The following is a 23,713-nucleotide window of genomic DNA, read 5'->3' on the forward strand; positions in this document are numbered from 1 at the left end:
AAGTCTTCTGGCATAAGAATCACAGGCTTAGCACCAAGAAAACTGGGGCTGGTGATTCTGCTCTTTCCTGTTACTTTATCTATTTGATAGTAGTTGTTTTCTATTTATTGTTATATCGGTAGGTGTGTCGATGTGTTAGTATTATTATTGCCGTGTAACCCTCTGTGGAAATTTGGTTGCAGCATGACAGATGGAAATATTTTATTTAAATACAGTTTAAAAAGTGAGCTTGGATAATCAGCCATCAGAATAGGTTTTTAATGTGACAGAGTAATGAAGAACTAATAAAATATCCTCTACCTCACAAGAGTCTTTTGGACAAAATTTACCCCTCAATCGAACTTGCAGTATTTCATGTGAACTGAAAGATTTAGTTTAAGAAAACATGCATGCAAGACATTGGGAGGCCTGGAAAACAAACAAAAGGGAGATTTATTTTAATTTTAATTTTTGTTTTTCTTTCCTCTCTTTTTGTGATCTGCATTTTCAGATAAAAAATTTTAGTCAGCTTTGTGATTAACCATCATTCTGTTCACTCAATCTCACAACCACAGGGGAGCCATGCAGAGTAATGAGGCGTCAAACTGACTGCAGCCCGCAAGCTAGATGTCAAGCCTATTTGTTCTATGGAGTTTGTAATTAGGATCAAGAGGGCAGGCCACCGACATGACCTTTTCCAGGCCAGAAATATAAATTACCAAAATTCACCCACTACATCAAGTGGACTACTTTAATTAAAATTTCAGTTCTCTAGTAGCTTAAGGAAAGGTCTAGCTTTCATAAGACAGACTGAGTTGCAAAAGCAGAAACAACAAATAAAAAACAAACACTTTCAGGAAGAAAACTTTAAATTAGATATGCCCTGCCCAACTTACTAGGCAGGGATGTTGCAGTGGCTGACACACCCCATCTGTCATCTCCTCATCAGGGGTCATCCTTCCCAGGAGCTCCCACACCCTGTGCATTTTGGTGCGCTTGACCGGGCAGCCAATCAGGTGTTTGCTCCGGCCTGTGCCCTGATTGGCTGCATGCAGGCTTCACTTCGTTCTGCCAGTGCGGACAAAGCAGGGGCAGACCAGCACTGGGGGGCAGTGGCCTCTCCGATGTCCCCTCCCTCCCACCTGAAATTGTATTGCTGTATGCAGTTACTGTTCTATTGCTTAGTATATTCTCTCCTCACAACTTGTGGGTGTGTGACATGGGCCCTGGATATGGTAAAGGGGGAGTGTCCTGGTGGTGTAGGGTGTGGCAGTACCAGTGTCCCAGGCCAAAACCAGTCAGCTCACTGTCAAGACCCCTACTGTTGTGAAGCGGCATCGGTCAGTATCAGGCTGTATGATTCTTGATCTAGGACCCATGCATGGCTACCAACCCTGTTTTTCACTGTAACCAATAAATAAGTTATGACCTTTGGTTATCCCAAACCATTGTACAGTAGAGTCTCACTTATCCAACATAAATGGGGCGGCAGAATGTTGGATAAGCAAATATGTTGGATAATAAGGAGGCATTGAGGAAAAGCCTATTAAACATCAAATTAGGTTATGATTTTACAAATGAAGCACCAAAACATCATGTTAGACAACAAATTTGGCAGAAAAAGTAGTTCAATACGCAGTAATGCTATGTAGTAATTACTGTATTTATGAATTTAGCACCAAAATATCACGATTTATTGAAAACATTGACTACAAAAATGCGTTGGATAATCCAAAACGTTGGACAAGCGAGTGTTGGATAAGTGAGACTCTACTGTATTTGTCTTTTCTTATGGGTTCCCGGTGGGGGGAGGTTGGTCGCCACTGCCCATGCAATAATCCCTGCATCCCCTTGCAGCTTTGTCTCCTTGGCCTTTGATCAGTTGTGTGTGTGTGCGTGCTTTGGCTCTTTTGGGTCACTCTTGGACACAGAAGGAGAAATTACCATTGTTTGCCTCCTCCCACATTTTCTTCCTCTTTTGGTGCACATAAGCGGCCATAACTAGGATAGACATATATGCACTGTGAATAAAGGATAGGGAGGAACCAGCTGCTGCATACTAGAACAGAGACCTTGCTGAAAAAGACTCTGAATACCTCCTACTCTAAGTTCAGGAAAACTACACCCACACACATAGGTTTATATATGTCAACAATATAACAATTTATCCTACTATTATGGAGAGGCATTTTGGGAATTCTAGTCCCACCACATCTGGAGGCTTCATGATTCCCACTCCTGATTAACAAAACCCATCTCAGAGTAAGACACAAAGTTATCTCTAAGCCCACGATTTGGGATTGTTACCTATCTACAAAGAAGAAAAAACATGTTAGAAGATGCCCTGACTTGTTTGCCATCTAGCATTTGAAACCATCATAGCATTAACTGCTTGTGAGTAACACAGGAATAGTAGGACTTGCATGTCTCATTTTCTCCCTGAGATTATATAAAACCCAAAACTAATTAGTGTGACAATAAATAAGATCCATCGTGTTTTCTGAACACTGAAAAGATGGAGAAGATCTAAAAGTAATGCACTAATCTATACTGTGTATAAATTTAGTGGAACCTCAAAGCTGTGATGGCTGTGACACCACAGATGGAGACTCACAACAACATTTTATTGTATGCAAACTGCCTCACACAGCTGAAATGCAGACTTCCATCAGAAAAATAAAAGAACTACCCCAGTTCACTCTCCGTATCGATGTCAGGCTCAGAATGACATATATGAAGAGTTGTTTTCGAAGAGATGTGCCACCATTTGGCTAGGAAAACTTATGTTCCTCCTACAAGCTAGATTTAAATTTTGCAGTGGGTGCAATGTGCCAAGTTGGTGCTAGAATTAGTAGTCTTCTTCCTCCCACTTCTCTGCGGTTCTTAGTTCCTTAATACACACTTCTCTGCCAACCAACTGTTAAGAAAATTTCAGAGTGACTTCAATAATAAGTAAGAGGTCTCAGCAGGACTCACCCATTGGAGACAGATGGCATGGGCTTCCCAGTTTTTGAATGTAATGTAAATGCTCCCATCCTGGAAAAAAGAAATAAAAGAGGAGCTAAAGGTATTTTCCTACTGACACCAGGCGTTTGTTCTGTTTCAGTTTTAGACCAGGCAATTGTCTCCCCAGGTATCCTTGTATCATCTTCTATTCACTCTTAACCAAAAGATAATCATACCCCAAGCTTAGAAAAGTTGTTTTTTTTTAAAGACTATAAGCCCCAGTACTCATAAACTAGCACAGCCGTAGACAGGCTGGTTTGAGAGGTTGAGAGATTCTAGTATTCCAACAAAAGCAACTTTCCCAAGCTCACATGAAAGCCTGGTGTTGATTCTAATTTTCCATCTTCACATAGTGTGATTACCTTTAAAACCATTATCAGTTAAGGACTAAGAAACAGTGCTATCAAAATTTTAGTCCTATTGAGTTCATTACAATTTAATCATGTATAGAGTACAGACAGTTCCCAAATTGCAAACAAAATAAGTTCTGTAGGTTTGTTCTTAAGTTAAATTTGTATGTAAGTCAGAACAGGTACATTTTTAAGCATACATCCAGCCAAATATCTTATTGTATATCACTTATTGTAGCTCTGGATAATATAAAGAAGGGTTAACACTCCTGTGGTGTTTGTTTTGTTGTTTGTGCCCATGTTCTGAAGATTTCACTTGACTTTCTGTCCCTGTGGTAATTGGATTTTGAAAGAAAGAAAAAAGGCTTTTTGTGGTAACAAGGATTAGGGATAAAGCTTCAGTGGAGACACCTTTTCCCTGTAACTACTCTTTAAGGGGTGGATTTCTCTTCCAAGAAGTAGATTTCTCTCCCTTCCTATTATCTCACCCCCATTCTTAATTGTGAGTTGTTTGTAAGTTGGCTGTTTGTAATTCAGAGACTGCCTGTATATGTATTTATTTATATAGGAATCTTATCATGTATTGCATATTAAGTGCATATAGAAATATAGTATTAAATGATTATATTCTTCAATACAATTTTACACAAAAGTACAGTTGAGCTTAAAGCCCCTGGTGGCACTGTGGGTTTATCTGTTGAGCTGCTGAACTTGCTGACTGAAAGGCGGTTCGAATCTGGGGAGTGGGGTGAGCTCCCACTGTTAGCCCCAGCTTCTGCCAACCTAGCAGTTTGAAAACATGCAAATACAGGAAGGTAACGGTGCTCCATGCAATCATGCTGGCCACTTGGCCTTGGAGGTGTCTACGGACAATGCCGGCTCTTTGGCTTAGAAATGGAGATGAGCACCAACCCCCACACAACTAGACTTAATGTCAGGGAAAAATCTTTACCTTTACCTATAGTTGAGCTACGAAGGCCCACATATTGTTAGATAGGGATGTGTAAAATGATCTTTTCAGTCTTGGTTCCCCAGGCTGTGGAACTCCTTGATACAAGGAATTATCCCTGCCCCATTCTTGATGGTATTTCAACATTTAAAGACTAATTTATCCCATTAAGCCTTTGGTCTGACTGGCTTTTTGAAAACATTACATATAGTCTCCAGTGTTACTGGTTATTACCCAAATTCTATCAAATCCTACCTGTGACTATGTTTTTAACTTTTCCCCCAAAAAAGTATTCTTTTTTGTTGATTGCTGATCTTGAATATTTCATTTTGAAATGATAAGAAATTTAAGCAGGATGTATTTGGTTAAGACATATTGCCCAGCATTTCTTAATGTAAACATGTTAGTTAGGTGATATCATGAAAGGGATTAGTACAACATCATCCAAAACACTTCTATACCCTGGCATGCGTTTGAGTTCACCAATGCATATTCATCACTTGATGACAGCCATCAAGCAATTACTTGGATGTGTATAAAGCAGTATGAAATGGCCCTCAAAGATCAAAGTCAGAGATTTCAGACCACATCAAACATCAATGTTTTTTTCAGTTCAACGCAAACTACTGAGTGATGACACACAGAAAAATGAATGTGGATGTGCAAACCCACCCTGAAGCTTATAAAATCATTGCAAATAACTCTCAGATAACCATTTTAGTTAACCCAAAGGGCTCCTGAAAGATGATGCCAGCTTCTTGGTACAACATGGAAATTCTCGTTAAGTCCAGTGGAAATGGGTGGTTCCCATAATAGCAGAGTTGAAAACACCTTGGATTTTAGTCCAAACTGCAAGGAAGCTATCCAAATAGCTGACTGTATGAGTTAGGGTTCAGCAGTTCCGCTTAAATACTAGAATATTAAAACGATTCAGCACTTCCATTAACATGGAAGGTACTTGTCATTGAATGAACATAGTGAAGTGTTGGACTGAGAGACCAGGGTTTCAATCCCTGCTCAGCCATGGAAAGCCAATCTCTCAGTTGCAGAAGAAGGCAATGGTGAATGCCCCCTAAATAAATCTTGCCAAGAAACAACTTGAAGGCATGCAATAACAACACTAGGTATTACTGGTTAGGTCCTGTTTTTCAAATACAGTAGAGTCTCACTTATCCAAGCTAAACGGGCCGGCAGAAGCTTGGATAAGCGAATATCTTGGATAATAAGGAGGGATTAAGGAAAAGCCTATTATACATCAAATTAGGTCATGATTTTACAAATTAAGCACCAAAACTTGTTATACAACAAATTTGACAGAAAAAGTAGTTCAATATGCAGTAATGTTATGTTGTAATTACTGTATTTACAAATTTAGCACCAAAATATCACGATATATTGAAAACATTGACTACAAAAATGGCTTGGATTATACAGAGGCTTGGATAAGTGAGGTTTGGATAAGTGAGACTCTACTGTAATCTTAAATCACATGTAAAATTCAGCATGCCCAGAGGGGTCTTGTAGTGATGACCCCACTAAAGTGTCCCATAATCTGGAAACAACAGCTTCAGCTTTCTAGCTGTGTTGGTCCAGGGGCCTGTTTTTTGTTCATAAGCACTCAGGCCTCTGGATTCTCATTCCTTGAAAATGCCCTACAGGCTCACATTCAAAGAGATAAACTCCTGACAGAATCTGCATGCTTGCCAATGTTCAAGCACATCACCACCTTGACCAATGAGCTGTTGTGGCTCTGGGATTCCATTGAGGAGCTTCATTTTTATGCATAGACTGGAGTGGAAAGCATTGCTGCAATGATAGGGTCTCTCTGAGCTTTCTCCTCCATCTACTCTACTCCTTCAAAGAATAGCTATGCTTGCTAAATTTCCCCATCTTCCTTGCTTGGGGCTATAACTACAGAGACAGTGACAAATCCCCTTCCTTCAGCGATACCGTTTCTTTGACAGTATTTATAGAACCTGACTGAGGTTTACTCCTCCTCTTACTGAGTTCTCTGAAAGAGTAATTTAAGCCCTCTCCATGTACCTTGGCTCAGCTTTTTAGTTGTGCTGGAAGATGCATTTGGAAAGTTGACTTCTATAAACAGTTCAGGTTTCCTTATACCCTATAAAGGCATGCAATTATGTTGCTGATTATTACCGTGAGGAAGGATGGAAACAGGGTTGGTTAATGGGAAAGTAATACAGTCAGCACCTCACATTTGCAGTTTTGACATTTGCAGACTTTATTATTCACAAATTTGATTAAAATGTTCTCTCTAGAATTCTCTAGATCTCCCAGTGTGACTATATGGTGAGCACACTGGAGAATGTAGAGAACATTTTTCTAGGAATCTCTAGGTTCTCCAGTGTGATCTGGCAGTCGTTGACAATAGAATTATGCTGGAGAAACTAGATATTCCAAGATAAATATTTTCCCTAGCAAAAAAAATAGCAATTTTATTATTTGCATTTTTTTCATATTTGTAAGGGTTCTGTATACATTGGATTGGTGCTGCTTTCTCTCTGGGACCAAAGTGGTTGCTGATATCAATACTTTTCAGTGGCCAACTGCAACATTTCAAATATAGTGTTTTTGCTATGACATAGCTAATATTATTTTTGAAATGTTGCTGGTGGCCACTGTAAAGTATTGATATCGGCAACTACTTCGATGTTTTTGCTATGACATATATTAGGAGCCCCCAATAGCACAGCGGATTAAACTGCTGAGCTGCTGAACTTGCTGACCGAAAGGTCGGCAGTTCGAATCCAGGGAGCAGAGTGAGCTCTCGCTGTTAGCCCCAGCTTCTGCCAACCTAGCAGTTTGAAAATATGCAAATGTGAGTAGAACAACAGATACTACTCCGGAAGGAATGTAACAGCACACCATGCAGTCATGCCAGCCACATGACCTTGGAGGTGTTTACAGATAACGCTGGCTCTTCAGCTTAGAAATGGAGATGAGCACCAACCCTCAAAGTAGGACACACCTAAAATTAATGTCAGGGGAAAACCTTTACCTTTACTAGCTAGTATTAGCTAATGGTGAGGGGAAAATACAGTCTGTCAGTTGTATCCAGACTCCAAAATTGTTTTTCAGGTCCTCAGTACTCTGATATTTTGGAAAAATGGGGGCTGCCGCAAATGCCTCCCAACACCCTTGCCGGAACATGAAGTGAATTTTGGCATGTCTTTCCTGGACTTTATTTTTTTATATCCAGAAATTATTTTTGTAAAAAAACAAAAAGTGAACTGAAAGTTGTCTTCAGTGTAAAAAAAGTCTTCTGCTGAGCCTAAAATATGGTAATCCTAAAGTAGAGACATTCTCCACAATATCTTAGGAGCCTTGAGGATATGGGGAATGTTGGGACAATCATTCAAGGTACCTTGGGCAGTCAATATGCCTTCCAACTCCTCATTGCAGCATTAAGCCACAGCCTGCTTTTACTGACCATGCGACTATGCCAGTGCCAATTACTACTTCTACAGAAGAGCTAGGATTATTTTCTGAGGCTCAGAAAGCTCTCTAGGGTATAAAATAGCAGTCTTGTGTTCATGATGTTGTGGTCACCATGTCAACTGGAGTAATGGGAGGAGGCAAAAGAGCAGAGATGACTGATCACCACAGCTGCAGCTACTGACAGTGAAGAGCAGTAACCTTCCTCTTTACCAGCTGGAGACAGCATTGATTAGCAAATTGCAGAGTCAGAGGACATGGCTTTGCTGGATGCCATCCCTCTACCAGCTCCAAGAAGTGGAGAATTTATCTGGCACTTGCCATCCACTAGAAAAGCTCAGCCTGATCAGTGCTCAGTATCACTGAAATGGTTATCAGCATAATGTACCTCTGTCTGCCAAGCATCAACAATGTACTTTGCTATGTAAAATGATGGAGTTGGAAGAGATCACATGACTATCCAGTCCAACCCCATTCTGTAATGCAGGAATACATAATCAAAACACTCCCAACAGATGGTCATCCAGATACTATTTTAAAACCTTCAAAGAAGGAGACTCCATTGCATTCTGAGGCAGTATATTCCACTGCCAAACAGCTCTTACACCAGGAATTTCTTCCAATATCAGGTGGAATCTCTTTTCCTGCAGTTTGAATTAACTGCTCCATGTCCAAGTAAGCCTGCTCCAATATAGCTTTTCAAATATTTAAACATGGCTATCATGTCACCTCTTAACTTTGCCCTTTCCAAGCTGAACATACCCAGCTTCCTAAGCTACTCCGCATCGGGCTTGGATTCCAGACTTTTGATCATTCTGGTCACTCTTCTCTGGACAGGTTCCAGCTTGTCAATACTATGATCAACCTCTCCTTCACTCTTCCATGTGAAAATCTGGGTTAGCAGGAATGGAAATTATATCTGTCTTCCCAGAGTTGGGAAAAATTAATTTTCCCATTGAAAAATTCCACAACAGCCCAACAGTATGGATGAAGGTAAACAGAAAATGATCCAATAGGATCTGGTAATGCTGGATGGAGAATCATGACAATTGTATATCCAAAAAGTATATTTTCTTTGGTTGTGTTCCATCAAGTAGAAACCAATATTTGAACTGCACAAGAGGATCAGAATATAGGAAGAGCTTTGTTTGGTCCAAACTTAGTCAAGAGCAGAAGCAGGATTAGGCCATGAAACACCACTTCAGACAAACAGGAAAATTGCAAAAACTAGGAAAAATTCAGAAGAGGCTTACTAGAAATGCAATCTAGAAACAACCAAGACATGCTCAGGATAGCAGAATTTAATAAGAATCTAATTTCTCTGTATATAACAATTGATCAATCTACCTGTTGTTTTTTCCTGCTTTTCTTTTTAGGGGCCCTAAGGAAGATGACTGCAATGAGGCCAATGTATCTGGTTATTCCCCTATTTTAATAGTAGTTTATGGACTTCCTTCAGCATCAGTACCAAGTCATACAACCACTGATATCACTAATGTCTCCTTTGACATGGCTTCCAATGGCTCAAAAATCTGCCGCCATATTTAAGAGGTGATTCATACATTAGCTTCATGATGATTATGGGAATGTATGCAGCCAGGTGCTATCCTATTTGTAAAACCTGGAAATCTTTCACTGTACTTGCTATAAGAACCAGACATGAATCTGAGACACCACCCATGGAAACAGAGCTGAGATTCCATAACCGGACAGGGTTTCAGAGACAATTCTTTGCTTATTTAGGAAACGTAGTGTTTGCATACCTGAGGAGGCAGTACCGGCATCTGGGAACTGCTTCCAGTAGTCCATCAGCTAATCATATGAACAATACCTGAAACAAGGGGTTCATCTACACTGTAGAATTAGTGCAATTTGGCACCACTTTAGCTCAATTGTATGGAATCCTAGGAATTGTAGTTTGGCACACTCTACCAGAGATGTTTAAAGAACTTGAAAAACTGCAACTTCCATGACTCCATAGTATTGAACAATGGCTGGCAGCTAAAGTGGTGTAAAACTGCATTAACTTTACAGTGTAGATGTACCCAAGAACAGCTAAATTACAGCCTCGAGACTATATGTGATTCCTAGCCTTTTTTTGTGGCCTTCATGTGTCTCCAGCCCCCAAATTATTCTTCTGCCCCCCCCTCTCAACCTCAAGGGGAATGTATTACCTCTTCTGGCACTATTCAATACGTTGTGTGCTCACACATACACCTACACTACATATACATTCTAATTGAGGAAGGCATAGGACTGATCCTCTTCCTTTGCTCTTTCCTACAGCTGCACTCTGTCTTTCTCTATCCTCAGTCCTGACCCAGTTTTGACAATCCACAACAAGGGATCACACCTGATTCTTTATTCCCGCAATGGGAGGACACAAATGCTAAGTGGGTTCTGCAGCCAACTGTGCCAGTCCTCAGGAAACAAAGTGCCCTCTCTCCTTCTGGACAGTTAGATTCCATGCATTTCTTCCATCACAAAGGTAGCACATGAGGTCAGCTTTGTGAGTGAACAGTTTCTACAGTCTTGGCATGTGACAATCGTGCCCCTTGAAAGATGGTCAGCATCCTTCACTTGCACTAACACCTCTCAGATCTCAGGGGCTCATCCACTCTGTAGGTCAGGCAGGCATTCAGCCAAAGACTAAGATGTGGAACTGAGATTATGAAAAATTACTAGGGGAATAGAAACTGAGGCTCCAGTGACAAATGACTACTGTGCAAGGAAACCAGGCTGAATCCAATCTGTATATGAGAGGGAGAGAGGGAGATGGCTGGGGAAGGAAATTAATTCATTTCTCTGATATTTTAGAAGCTAAACATACATATATACACACACAGTGGGCAGTAATCTCATGAATCAGAGCCCACCAAACGTGCAAACTAATCTTGAATTAGTTTAGCTGGAAACAGGCATAAGAAATCAGCTGGCTTCAGTGTCACTATTTTGCCTGCATGTGTTGTTGGAATAAGCACAAAGGAGAAACACAGTTCTGCCAGGAAAGGACAAAAAAAGGCTTCTTCATGACACGCTGTTTTTACTTCTTGCATGCCTTATGCCGTTGCTGGAGGTAATACATCCCAGCTTTGAAAAAAGGACTGATAGAAGCTGCAGCCAATTGAAATAATAAAAAGATTATTGCAGAGCTCCAGCAAACACTGGGTGTCAACAATGCAGGATTCTTCTATGCCATGATGTAGGGTCTTTATACTACATAGTTTAAACACTAATTGTTAAGACTCCATCTTATAGTCAACTAGATTTGTAATTTGGTGAGTCACTAGAGCTCCTTAGCTGAAAATTATAAACACTCATCCCTAAAAAGCAAAGTCTAGTATTCCATAGGATGGAACCATGGCACTTAGGATGGAGTCATAAGGCTATAACAGTGCACACACATCAAGCACAAGGCCCAAGGGCCGAATCCAGCCTGCCACATCACTTTATGTGACCCACAAGGTTTTCAATGTGAGGGCAACATAATTACATGTATACAGTCTGACAATTACCTACAAACAGCCCTTTCAAGACAACCATAAGTTGAAAATATAATAATAATGTGTCAATAATAATAATAATAATAATAATGTGTCAATAATAATAATAATAATAATAATAATAACAATAATAATAATAATAAGGTGTCAAACTCAAAAATAAATGGGCCTGACACCCCTCATGAAAGGGCTTTTCATAGGAAATGTCATTTGAGTTCTGGGTTTTGTGTGAATGCACTAAACTGAGAGCTGAAGGATATACATCCTAATTGAAAACCCATATGGATGTCAGTGGAGTTCAATATTGAAGATTGAATGATTATTCTGATTTCATTTTGTAAATCCTGCTTAGTATAATAACACTATGTCTTTTTTTTAAAAAAAAAATCTGTTCCTTGTTTGAAAGTGTTATTCCTGTTTAATTGTGCAATACTTATTTTGAAAGTAGTTGTTACATTCAAGAAACTTCATTTTTGTGGCTGCCACAAACTATGTTGAATTGGTTGAGACTCTATGGGATATTCATTGAAAAACTATCACAAAATGTATTACAGGATGTCCTGTAATAAACTTTTTCCATGTTTTAATGATAGAACCAATTAGAAAATGACATTTATATCCCAGGAAAAAAATTCGTGTTACATAGTGTAATTCAAAACGCAATTAAAAACAAATTGTTCATGATTCTAAATATTATTAGATTTTTTTCTCTCTCCAAGGCTAACTGGATGGGGATTTTAAATGTTCTTATCTTACAAAGAACCTTGACTGACCCTGAAAATTAATGATGATCTCTGCATTGTATGTCTATATTAAGGATGTGAAAACCCCCCACTTCTGGCAAGATTTTGGTGAAGAGAGGCCACTTTAGGATGATGCTACAGCTTGTCAAGGATACTAGAGCCTATCTGAGAGATGTTTACATTAGAACAGAAATAGGGCAGCAAGTCTTGTTTTCCCTGCACTGTTTTTTTCCTGCATTTTGTGCAAAGGCTCTGTGCAAAACTATGGCCCTTTCCATTTGCTAAACTAAGCACATGCACATATGTACAGCAAGTGCAACATGTATTGATTGAGCAGAAAGGTGGAAATAACTCAATGCTAGTTTGTTTTGCAAGGCAATTGTTACTGCGTTTTTCAATTTTGTGTCAACACACACACACGCATATTGAAAATGGGCAACATCACTACAAAAGTGACAAAAATCTTGTTCTTTTGTGAACAAGGTGATTTTCATCCTTAATCCATGTCAGTCAGGAGTTGGATCCTTACTTTATAGAAGTGTGATGCCTTTATTTGTCTAATAAGAACCACAAAAGTATGTACAAACATTGAGATCTTCACATCTCTCCATTGGCAAAGATGACTCAACAAAGCAGGTGGTGGAACCAGAAAGAACTGACTGGAGGTTGAAGACCGGCTGTTTGTATGATGTCCTAAGCAGGAGTGGAGGAACAGCAGTTTGCAGGCAAGAACTTGGAAAAGTTGCATTTTTGACACTGCAACTCCCAACACCCTACACCCAGTTAAGATTGCAAGCATTCAAATGTAGGAATGACATGTGCCCACCAGATATTGTTAAACTACAACTTATATCAGTCCTACTTAGCAATATCTGGATGGTCCATGTGACCCCATTCCATGTAGGTGAAGTTTTACCTCAAAATCTCTATAGGAATGTTGGAAATAAGAAAAGTAGAAAAGTTTGGCTCTCCAGTTTTGGAAGCATAAAATCAAGCTGTAAACTCCATCCTGGGCAAAGTGCACTGAATTTCACTGTCATATTCACTGAAGCTGTTTTCCAGCCTAGAAGGCTGCAAACTGATGTTCAAAACAAAGGGCCCAATTATGTTCTGCTGTCTCCCGGGAGCTGGCGATTCCCAGGGTACATGCTCCTCTAACTATCAGTGTCAAATCACAGACATGGAGATGAAAAGGCAAAGCGCTGTGTCAGCAGCCGCTCCTCCATCTCCCATCTCAAAATATGCCAGGGACCTGAGGGGAACACACAGAAGAACGCAGGCTTTGTAGCTGTGCTTGAAAGACCTGCTCACACCACCAGGAGATCCAAGCAGAACAAAGATTGTGCTGAGGCAGGGCTACATTCATCCTCCTCTGTGTTTGTTATTAAATCAGCAGACTTGCTGCTTTACTGTGAGCTCCCTGACAGCCCATCACTTCTTGCTTGTACTGCAGTCACATGGTCCACAATGAGAACAAGATGATTCTGCAGTCAATGGGCACAGTCCAAAATATTTTACTGCCTGAAGCAAAAAACAAGATGGTACCCCATTTCTTTCCTTCCATTCACAGAAGCTGACTGGACTTGCATTTAATCCTCTCATCAACACTGTCATCTCCCCCCAACAATGTGTGGCTACCTCTTAGCATTTAGGCCTTGAAGCAGTTACCCAATTTTGCGTAATAGTAGAGGTGGTATTACTATAACTGAGGACGGAAGGAATTTACCCAATTCTCTTGAAATGTGAGGAATATTTCTAACACTGAATGTTCATTAGGGGGCATTGACAAATCACTCTTGAGATCACAAAATGGAAAGCATTTTAGGGGTAGTCAGACATCTTTTTTTGTGGGGGGGCTGTAGCAATCATAGTTGAGAATCTGTCTTGCTATAGTTTCAAAACAATTACTTTTGTGAATTATAATTCCTAATTTCCTACACTGGCTGGGAGTCTATGAGAGTGGTAATCTGACCGAGTAAATTTCCCAGTGTGCGCCGAGTCCTGCTCTGCAACCTGTGATGACTCATGGGCCTTGTAGTCCCGCTCCTAGTGTCACTGTGGCAGATGAGGATGAAAACATGGGGTTTTCTCCGGATCAACAACAGCTGGAATCCTTCCAGATGCCTGATGTTGATGTTCTCGCCCCAGAACCAATTAAGACAGACCTTGAGCAGCTCCCACCTCCCTTCGCTAGGAGACAGTCCTTTGCTGCAGACAGGGGAGTGAAAGAGCGGGTTCGCAGGAGCTTGAGAATTGCAGCCAAACAAGACACTGATTAGCCATGTTTCCCCTGGGAAAATCCAGGGAGTCTCACATCTGGAGAAAGCTGGGTTTCGTTTCCCGTTATCTAGGGAAAGAGAACGCTGGACACCTGCTTGGCGGGAAAACGAGACCCAGATATAGGTGCCTGGCACGGTTGGTCCCGTGCGGAGTCAACAGAGCAGCTTCAGGAGTGAAAACATGTTCCAGCGTTGTGTGGACTTCGCAAGTCCGCAAATCCAGTTTCCTTGCCTTGCTTATTCAAGTATTTCAAGAATTGCCTTGCCTTGTTCTTAGTCACGGACCTTGTTCCTAGAATCAAGTTTTTATTCCAGCTTTGTTGTGAATTATACCTTGGACCTTGAAAGACCCTGTACAATTCCCCACACTATTGTTTGGCAATAGTGTGTGTTTCGGTTTATTGGATTTTATCTTTGGACTCTAATATCATTTACTGGACAAACTATTTCTGGACTATATTTGACCTCATTTGAAAGGTCTGCTTCTGGACTATATTTTCTACTTGCTTTTATTATTCTTATATATTTCCTTAATAAAGATATTAGATAGTTTATTGGCCTCCGTGTATGGTTCTTGGTGCTCCGCTGCCTTGAGTGTGACACAACCACAGACTGAGCTGGTTGCATTTGTGTGGATACCCACACACTGAACTGTACTGTTTGTCTTTTAGCACTTGATATCAGCCACTCATAAAGAAGAGCTGCAACCAAGTAACAAAGGTAAATCAGTTTTGGCAATTTCTATCCTAAGGTTTACAATCTAAAAAAAAAACCCCAAGTATTCTGTTGAACAATTCAAGAAGGGCTCCTGACCCTCAGAGAGGTTTTAAAAAGGGTGCAAAAGGCTGCAGAGGGACTGTGGTAATGGGAAAGCCAAAAATGAAAAAAGAGCTACCACATATGAACCTGCAACTGAGTGACAGATAATATCACTCCTTTTCTGGCAATGTTATAGTTATGGAGGGGTAGTCAGAAAAATGAAGGATGAAGAATTTCACATAGTTGAATTGCTAGCTTGTGCTCTCTTGCAGTCAATGGGATGGAGAATGTGATTTCTACTGCAGGGCAATTGTTCATAGTATTCATTTTAAAAAAATGTCACTCATTGTGGTTTACATGCCAATCAGATGGTCAACAGGTGTTGAATCTATTTGGGGATGGGGTTCATCATGCTGGAAAGTTCTATCAAAGTTCACACTATAACCCAGAGTAGGTTCAACACTCCAGTTATGAAAATCATCAGCCAGCTAACACTGAAGTAACTAAAAAGTTCCTCTTTCAGTTACTCCTGAGAAAAGGGGAAACAAAGTGTTACTTTCTGGAATGTATAATACAGTGGAAGCTAACCTACTTTTGAGCCTTAGAACTATAACTGTAAGCAATTACTTTTAAAGGTAACCTTCAAGCTATGAAATGGATGTTAGGTATGCTGCAAAGGAAAATGCCCTGGGCCATCTTCCAGAAACTACTGACAGAAATCCCTTAGTAAAAAGATTGATTTCTTTGCCTCATGCAGGAGCATAACCACTTCTACACTTTTTAATATATGTGTGTGTGTTTGGCTTTTTATCTGCAGCTGTCCTTGATCCCCATTTGTCCACTTTGCAATGCTTTGCTTGTAAGTTTCTCTTCTGCTCACAGTTGTCAGGATCCAAGCTGTTACATCTGGGTCTCATTTCTGTATATATGGAATGGGAGGATCAGGGTCCCCTTGAAGGGGAAACATAAATGAGGACAGGGAAAGCATTTGGCACATTAGAAGAGCTGCACATGGTATAAATAATGATTAGAAGTCTGCCTCCTTTTATGTTTCTTTATACCCAGGCAGGATTGGCACTTTGTACCTGCAGCTTCTCTAAGGAAAAAGCATGGGGTTCCAACTTATTTCCAATAGCAATGATAATGAATTCCACAGTGGGTTTCTGCAATGCCCCCACCCACTTGTATGAACTGCCTTCCTCCTTGTATTCACCCTCCCGTGGTGCTTTTGAATTAATAGGCATCTTCTACAAAGACAGAAGAGTGAATCTCTCTCTTTTCTCTCTCTCTATCTTCACTTCCAATTACAGATGGCAATTGAGAAAGTATCTTGGCACCTGCTGCCTTCTAAGGGCTCTAGGGCTGTTGTCTTAAAAAACAGTCAGGAAAGATGCTTGGATTAGGAAGCTGCAAAGTTATGGCTGTGCTTTTAAAGGTTTGCGCTCACAGCACTAACTTCTCAGTGTAAATTAAATGAGGAGGAACCCACCACAATGCAACAAGTTCTCCCTACTCTGTTGGCCACGATTATTCTCTCCCTCTCTCCTGCCTTTCCTTCAAGCTCAGGGCAGCACACATAGCTGGTCTCCTTCTCTTCCTCCTTCTTCACCACCACAATCACTGCCACACTTTAACTTCACAAGAACCTCATAGGTAGCTTTCACACTACATAATTATAGCACCGTAATTCTGCTTTTCCTGTCATGGATTCAACCTGTGGAGTCCAGAAGTTTGTAGTTTGAGGAGGCACTTATTTTAGTGTGCAGAAACTGTGCAGTGTGAAAGGGATCTGAAAGGGAGAGGGTGACTAGCTCAGTAGGTTTTGTGGCTCCGTTATGCTTGAGCTTTTATCCCCAAGTATCATTCTAATACTTTTACCACTACACTGCAAGGCCTTTCCTCTCTGTCTTTCCTAAAAATACTAGAGGGCCTTCACTGATACACGATTCTGCTGTAGAAGGCTTCTCAACTTCATCATCTCCTCAGCTAGAGATGTTGGATCAAGGCTCTGAATGCCTTTTTTAACTTTATGGACTATTGCAGCAAAGAAAAATAATACAGCCCTGGGAGGCTGTCATAATCCATAATACCAATGCTAAGTAGCAAATATAAAATACTTTTGAGTGCTCAAATCTTTTTGAAACTTTCCTCCTCATGTGTATGTGTGCATATGCATATGTGCTTAGCCTCTTATTAAAATTTGTCATCTGCATTAACTTGTATCAGAAATTCCTAGTTTAGGTAATTTTTTAAAATGTTTGTGACAAAATTTATCTTTGAATTCTGTTAAAAAACAAATTAAACATTTCAAGTCCCCCTACCTGGCCTGTCTGTGATATCTTCATCAAATTCCACATTATTGGTTTTTAGGTCTAGCTCTTTGGTCTCTCAAAATTACTTCCATTGTGGATACTGTCAACTAAACAGCTTCATACATTCTGCAGGGTTTAAAAGGACTCCTGTTATATCAGCATTCCAGTGTACGAGTGAACCATGATCTATCATTATGAAAAGACCTCGCATTAATTACGGCTTATGAACAGGCCATCTCCTTCTGAGGTGTTTCACTTCTGCAAAATGCTAGCTTCTCCCCTGAGGTACACATCTCTATGGGTGCATCTATACTGCAGAATCAATGCAGTTTGACACCACTTTACCTGACCATATTCAATACTATGGGATTTGTTGTTTGGTGAAGCATCGCCACTTTTTGGCTAAAGACCTTGTAAAACTACAACTCCCAAGATTAAAGTGATGTCGAAATGTATTGATTCTACAGTGTACACTGCAAAATATGTATTTCATAGAAATACATTTTAATATGTGTATTTTATAGAATGTTTTATTTAGATGATTATGTGTTTGTAACCCACCTTGAGCCACAAGGAGAGGCGGGTAAGAAATACAATTATTATTACTATTATTATTATTATTATTATTATTATTATCATCATCAGAAACACAACAAGATGAGTTCACAGCAGACACTCTGCTGACTGTTGTGTTGGATCACACGTCGGACACTTCCCAAGTGTCTAGGACTGTGTGATGTATCGGCAAATTATTATTATTATTATTATTATTATTATTATTATTATTATTATTACACTTCATGTCACTGGAGGAAAAATAAGGTCTGCATCCCATTAGTTAACTCATTGAAACAATCACATTTAGTGTATTTTGACTCAACATTCTACAATTTTTTCAAAGTACTCTAATTAAGACTAAGTAACAGATTTCCAGTCTAGATTTTAGAATTTACCTCCCAATCCTACCTATGTTTTACATATATCCTGTTGGTCTATGTTGGACTTAACTTCCCAGTAAATGTATTTAGAATCAGAGTTTTTGGGCTGAACAAAGCACAACACTTCCTCTTCTATCCATTGCATACTAACAAAACTAGTGTATTATAAAGGTCTACTAGTGAATAGAGCTGGCCCAGGAGAGCAACAGTTGCCAAGCAGGTGATGGTACAAAAAGATCTCTTCCTGCAAGTACACAAATATGCAAACACACTTGCCCACCAGTGGCTGTTGCATAAGATCAGGTGGAGCTGTGCCCAGCACAGGATGGCTGCCATGGCACAGCCAGTGAAAATCTTTGTGCATAAACCTATCAAGTACCTCCAGTTACACCAGTGCAAGTCAGAAATAATTTTTTTGCAGGCAAGCAGGAAGCTAGAAATCTGGCTTGTTTTCTAGCAACAAGAAAACATGCTTAGTGTGCCAATTAAGCTGAATGTTCAGTTTATATATTTTGAAGATCAATGAAAAGTCATCTTAATAAGACATTGTGATCTTGTTAAAACTTCATCAGGTAGTATGAACTCATGGCAAACTAATGAGACAGGTCAGAGGTACTATAAAAACAATTTTACATCATTCCTTGCTCTCTCCCCACCAAAGGTTCAAATATTAGTCTTTGGAACAAACAAAAACTTTGATCCAAAGGCTGTCAGGAGTGCTATAGCATTTGAGACAGTCTGCCATCATCAAAGAAAACAAAAGCAGAAATAAAATTAGCCTTGTGGGGGGTCAGATGCACCCAATTTCTCCATCTCCAGAGACTTAACATTTTAATCTCCAAGAAGCATGCACACAGGATCAGTCTGCTTAACTGAATAAGTTGCTGCAAAAGAAATGCTGCTGATGATCCTAACTTCATATCTGAGCTATGCTAATATATCTCTGTGCCAACTTGTATCAAACTTGTGTAATTAGCTCCCTAGCAATTACAAATACTGTATACTATGGAGTGGAGCAGTCATATGTGATGACTGAGCTGAAGATCAATTGAATTGCTAAAATTTGGAATCCATTCTTAGCTTCCATATGAATGGGAGAGTGAATCTACTCTGAGGTTTAGTCTGAACATTAAAGAAGCTTCCAAAGACACTGAAGCCTACCCCATCATACACCCCCCCCACACACATTTTTGCTATTTCTTTGAAATTTCACATTAAAACCCAGAACAGAATTACTGTCCCACTAACATGCGAACCACATATCAATATTGCCTGATTCAATCAACAAATGCATACAACAAATGCAGAATTCTTTCATTCTGCCATGTGATGCCAGATATTATATTGTTATGTGCATACTAGATGAAAGGAAAAATGAAGGGATCCTAAACCAACAGACAGACAGACAAACTCAGCACCCAATCAAGCTACAAATCTCTGAGTGGGCCCACAGTTTTTGTGTTTTTTATTTAAACGGAGAGGTTACCTCCACACATTTTTCTATTTTCCAAAATGTGAACCTAAGAGAAAACCTTTTGAGAATTCTTAGTGGGGAATTGGTTTGTGTGGTCCATTTGCTAGCAGTCTATATTTTCTGTCTGACTCAATATTTTGTGAATACACACAACAAATGCAGCCAAGTTTCTAGAGCTTAAATACTACTAGCAACCACAACCAAATCAGCATGGGCTGGACACTCACATCAAAGGCTTCTCCAGGCGACTTCCCGGTGACCCAACAATCTCACCCAGTGTGCAGAATGTCTGACCAAGAAAATCCTGATGAAGAAAATGAATACCATAATTAGAAATTAACACAAATTCATCTTGGCTGTTTCTCTTGGACTCTGTGAAGATTTGAGTTGGGAAGTTATCAGAAAGTTGCTGAGATGACTGGAGAAGTGTGGTGTAGGGATCATGTTACCTTTCATATGTGGTTGAACTATAAGTTGCAGCAGCCTTAGCTAAAATCCATCCCATGTACCATACTGCTCAGAGTTGTGGTCTTTGATAACCTCAAGAGGAAAGCAGCCAGGTTATGATGAAATGCACCAGGTTGGAGAGCCTGGGGACAGAGCTGGAGGCCTTATAAGTTCCTGTTGCCATCTCCTCTCCCTTTAAAGTCATTGATCCACTCTCCCACCTCTGACACTGTGAATATTGCTGATTGCTTCAGGGCCACTTTGGAATTTTTCACCAGGTTTTTACCTACCATATACTGTTGACTAGGGACTGTGCCCATTGGCTTGTGGAGGTCACTTGACAGTTGGGGAGGAGAGAAGCAGAAATTTCTGAACAACTATGACACCCATTTGATAAACAGGACTGTTCTGGAACTACGTCTTTAGGTCATAACTGCTAAGAGGGTGGGGCGGGAGACCTCACTTAGGGATGGCCTAAAAGCTGAATCCTCACTTCAAGTCATGCAACTTGGAGGAGGGATTTTCAAGTTGGCCTTCTGGTTGCAGGTCATTAGGAGCAACCCAACTTTTGGGTCCTCCTTCGGTCTTAAATATATAACCCAGGAAAGGTAGAGATGACATCTGGGGGAGTCTCTCAAGGGATGTATGTTACATTTATGTTAGATTTATGGTTATATAAAGTGACCCATTTAAACTCATCCACATTTGGAGAATTGCATAAATATGCTCATTAGGATCCTACCTTATAGTAAATTTGTCCATTTGTCCATTAGATCAGGATTCTCAAATTAGATTGGCAGCATTTGCAAAAGGTTTCAGGCAGGATTGTTTCCTAGCTTTTCCAGAGGCCTGATCCCACTTAGCTTTTAAAATCAGGTGGGACTGAGTGTGTTCAAGATTGTATGTTAGAAGCATTGAAATAAATAGGAGCTCTCATTTCAATGATTCTACTTCTATCTTTAGGAGCCCCCGGTGGCACAGCGGGCTAACCCACTTAACTGCTAAACTTGCTGACCAAAAGGTTGGCAGTTCGAATCCGAGGAGTGGGGTGACCTTTTGCTCTTAGCCCCAACTTCTGTCAACCTAGCAGTTCGAAAACATGCAAATGTGAGTAGATCAAAAGTTACCACTCTGGCGGGAAGGTAACGGTGCTCCATGCAGTCATACTGCCCACATGATCTTGGAGGTATCTATGGACAATGCCAGCTCTTCAGCTTAGAAACGGAGATGAGCACCAACCTCCAGAGTTGGACACAACTAGACTTAATGTCAGGGGAGACCTTTACCTTTTACTCTTATTTTAGGATTAATGCTAGATTTCATTCTATACATCTCAGGAAATGCAACTAATACATCCAGCCTCTCTGTGATTATTTCTTCATATGAGTCAAAATAATGGTTAAGAATATAACAACAATTGTAAAATGGAACAATATTGGCAACCTAGAGGGGAGAAGAGCGGTATATAATTTAAATAAATAAATAAATAATAAATAATAAATGAATTGGAATGCAAAAACACAGAACTACATATAATGCCACAATTTACAATGCATAGAGTACTCCCAAAGGTAATATTGCAAATATAGCAGGAAAATAAAAATACAACCAACACTATCTCAGACCACAATATGACCAAAGAAGTAAGTGCAAAATAAATAAAGTTTGCAACAATTTACAAACAGACGGAGTCTAATTTGAGTCTTTTAAAAGCAAACAAATGCCAGCTGTAAAACTGGTACATTGGCTAGAAATCAAAACTAATGTTATTTCATGAGAATTGCTTTATATATTTTGAAGGATGGTTCATAATCTTGGAAGTAAAAAAATGGAAGAGAATCCCATACTTTCCCAATACTATTCATAAAAAGCCCAATCCTCCATTCATCCTATGTAACTATTTTCTGCAGACATTACTGGGGGAGTATGAAATGAAAGGGAAGGGGCTTGCATCCCATACCAATAACCTAAGGATAAAGTCACACTCCACTGCCCTACTGCTCTGCAGAAAGAACATAATAACAGGAAGCTGCCTCAGGCAGAATCAAGCTACTGGTTCCTCTAGCCTAGTCTGGCCAACAGTGTCTGGCAATGGTTCTCCAGAAGGTCAAGCAAGAGTATTTTCTAGGAAATGACAAAGATTAAGCTTGGGGTCTTCTTTAGGCCAAGCACATACTTTATCAGAGCTTTCCCAAGGGAAGGGTGGCCATATCTCTAACAGTAGTGCACTATTATTATTTTCTGCACTTATAGATTATGAAGCATTAGCAAAAAATGCATCTTCTGAAATTGCCCCTGTAGTCCAGTTGTTGCAAAATATAATGCCTTTTCTCACTAGTGTCAGTTGTCATCTCCTACTTCCCTAGACTCTACTTCTCTTGGTCCATGTCTGGACAGTGGAGAGACAGTAAACAATCATATGCACATTTCCCTGAGAGAGCACCTCACTGAACCCAGTTCACTATACTTCTGTAGAAACAAGTATAGGATTGTCCTCATTGAGAACTGTTAAGGAGCAGTACTATTAGAAACAATAACAGCAGCAACAGTACCGTCAGAGCCAGTCCAAGCTAATTTTCAAGTGTAGGTGAACAGAAATTTTGGCGCCCGCCCCAAAAAACCAATCACTGAAAAATAAAAGCGTTGGATAAGCAAAAATGTTGGAAAATAAGGAGGGATTAAGGAAAAGCCTATTAAACATCAAATTACATTATGATTTTACAAATTAAGCACCAAAACATCATGTTTTACAACAAATCAACAGAAAAAGCAGTTCAATACCTGGTAATGTTATGTAGGAATTACTATATTTATGAATTTAGTACCAAACATTGCAATGTATTGAAAACATTGACTACAAAACATTGGATACTAACAAACTGACTGCAAATAAAGATAGAATTGCATAACATAAACTTGCAGTAAGAACCTTGTCAGAAGTTAAATCCGTAAAAACGTCAGCCCTTGCTGCCTAAAGAAATAGTTGTGGATCCAGGCGGGAGGCCGACTGCGTTGCATAATCCAGAACATTGGATAAGTGAAGGTTGGATAAGCAAGACTCCACTGTACTAACTATGGCTAACTCTGCTTAGCTCCCAAAATCAAATGAAAGTTGGTACTTTTAGAGATGAAAAGGAAGCATGAGAAAGGAATAAATAAACAGAGTCTGAAACTGAGTGAAATGAGGGAGAAGTAACACAATAACAGAAATAAAAAGTAGGAAAGATGTTTGCATGGCAACAAAATCTGTTACATAGGAAAGTATGTAAGTTTTAGTATTGCAACAACTGGAAAAAAATATTTGATAGGATGAGCAGAAAGAAATTGATTGATATTAATGCTATTGTTCAAGTTTAGAGACACAACATTATTAACATGGTTTGCATTCAGGTCAAGATTTGGTCCCTTGCATCTCCAATTAAGAATGGATTTTGTATCAAATGATTGGAAAGATCTTTGTCTGAGCTCCTGGACAGCCTTCAAAACATCATACTGAGCTACATGCACAAATAGTGAAA

At 39.8% G+C, this 23,713-nt stretch overlaps 1 protein-coding gene across 1 annotated transcript in view; it reads right to left on the minus strand.

Moving 5' to 3' along the window:
• Window positions 1–23,713, minus strand: part of LOC100561760 (copine-5) — a 185,775-nt gene that overhangs the window by 73,587 nt on the left and 88,475 nt on the right. The window contains exons 6-7 of the mRNA XM_062978409.1: window positions 19,976–20,052; window positions 2,956–3,015 (exon numbers count right to left, since the gene is read on the minus strand). Of these exons, the coding sequence (XP_062834479.1) occupies window positions 2,956–3,015; window positions 19,976–20,052 (137 nt within the window). The remainder of the gene's footprint in view (window positions 1–2,955; window positions 3,016–19,975; window positions 20,053–23,713) is intronic.

This window comes from Anolis carolinensis, chromosome 4 (genome assembly GCF_035594765.1).
Source record: "Anolis carolinensis isolate JA03-04 chromosome 4, rAnoCar3.1.pri, whole genome shotgun sequence".
NCBI lineage: Eukaryota > Metazoa > Chordata > Lepidosauria > Squamata > Dactyloidae > Anolis > Anolis carolinensis.